The 1,778-nt window shown below is 48.8% G+C and overlaps 1 protein-coding gene across 1 annotated transcript; it reads right to left on the reverse strand.

Annotated features, from left to right (window-relative positions):
- Positions 1-203: 203 nt before the first annotated feature.
- LOC140860767 (uncharacterized) lies at positions 204-1,448 on the reverse strand. The gene has a single exon (XM_073263778.1). The coding sequence runs from the start codon at positions 1,446-1,448 to the stop codon at positions 204-206; it is 1,245 nt and encodes a 414-aa protein (XP_073119879.1).
- Positions 1,449-1,778: the final 330 nt, after the last annotated feature.

Raw genomic sequence — 1,778 nt, forward strand, 5'->3', positions numbered from 1 at the left:
GGTGGCAGTGAAGCCCTGGGGCATAAGAGAGCCCCGAAAGAAATCAAGGACGGCATCCATGACATCATGCTGCACAAAATCCCAACAGCTCTGAAAGAAAACAGAAGAATACCCATCGGGGCCCACCACACTATCCCGAGGTATGGAAAAATGACAGCACGAACCTCCTCCAAGGAAGGTGCGGTGGCAAAGATAAGGTTCTCCTACTCCGAAATCTTCGAGGAGAAGCCAGAAAAATCCGGAAGATCCAGGGCAAAGGGATCTCCAATGAGGAGGCGCTCGAAATAGGCAGCCCCAGACTGCTTGATGAGACCAGGAGAGGTGAGGCGAATTCCATCCTCCCAGATACGAAAGATCTTATTGATCACATTCTTCTTCTTCACCAAGTTGTGGAAAAGCTTCGTATTCCTCTCCCCGTCCTCAAGCCAATTACAAGCAGCTTTCTGCTTCCAAAAATCCGCTTCCATAGCGGTGACTCTAGACAGCTCCTCATTGCACTTGGACAAGCGGGTCCAGCAATGCTCAGAGGGGTCCGCTTCACAGGCGGCCTCAGCCAGCTTAACCGACCTCTCCGCCTCAGTGATCTTATCAAAAAGGTTCCCAAACACATCCCGATTCCACCACTTGAGGTGGCCCTTCAACCACTTCAGCTTGGAAAAGAGCTTGGGCATGCCTTGCAAAGAGCAGGACATGTTCCAGTTAAGCCTGACAGTTTGAAGGAACCCCGGGTGACGAGTCCACATGCTTTGGAACCGAAACGAGCTCGGCCCCCGAGCAAAGACAGGAGTAGACACCAAAAGAGGACAATGGTCCGAAATCGTGCGACTGAGGTGTTCAACTCTGACTGAGTTGAAATGATCACCCCAATCCACAGAGACAAAGACTCTGTCAAGACGCTTCCAAATGGACTTATTCATCCAGGTGAACGAAGAGCCCTCAAAACCAGCATCGACCAGCGCAGACTCCAAGACAAAATGATTAAACTCGTCCATGGGGAGCTGCCTCCCACCAGAAGAGCCAAGACACTCGGAGGCATCCCTCACGATATTAAAATCCCCCCCGACAAGCCAAGGACCACCATCAGGCTTGACCTGCAGCAAAGAAGCCCACAAGTCGCGCCGTAAAATGTAGTCACACTTGGCATAAACGAAAGAGCAAAAAACATGGGTCGGCAAAAAGGGAGCTGACACGCGAAGATGGAGGAACTGAGCGTGATCAAAGACATACTCCGCCTTCACATCGTCCGCCAAAAAAACCCAAATATGCCCAAAGACATTCGAAAGAACTCTCTGGAAACCAAGACGATGGGTCATGAAGCGCTGATCAAGAGCAATCATCGGCTCCAGGATAGCCAAGAGCTTGACCCGCTTCTCTTTCACCAAGGCATGAAGCCTCTCCTGGGACTCAGAGCTCCTGAGTCCCCTGATGTTCCATATCAGGCACTGCATTTTGATATAATTTTCAATACATACTCCCCGTGCGAACGATACTCTACTCATCATTTATTAAAATTTGACAATCGTGCACTTGCGAGCATAAATTACGCAACAACATCTTAGTCAAGTCAGGAGCAGAGATGGTGTTGAAATATATAATCCCTTTAGTTGGTAAACTGAAGACTTCGGTGAAGTACTCTTCATAAATCTTGACAAGATGTCCAGCAACAGATAGATGCACACCTCCATCCTCTGTAGTAGTACACTTCTGATATAGAGACACAAGATCTTTCTTGTATATGTCGAGAGATTTTATAGAAAGAAAGTGTCGCAGTCCGGAGC

Source organism: Henckelia pumila, chromosome 1 (assembly GCF_033568475.1).
Source record: "Henckelia pumila isolate YLH828 chromosome 1, ASM3356847v2, whole genome shotgun sequence".
In the NCBI taxonomy this organism is placed as follows: Eukaryota; Viridiplantae; Streptophyta; class Magnoliopsida; order Lamiales; family Gesneriaceae; genus Henckelia; species Henckelia pumila.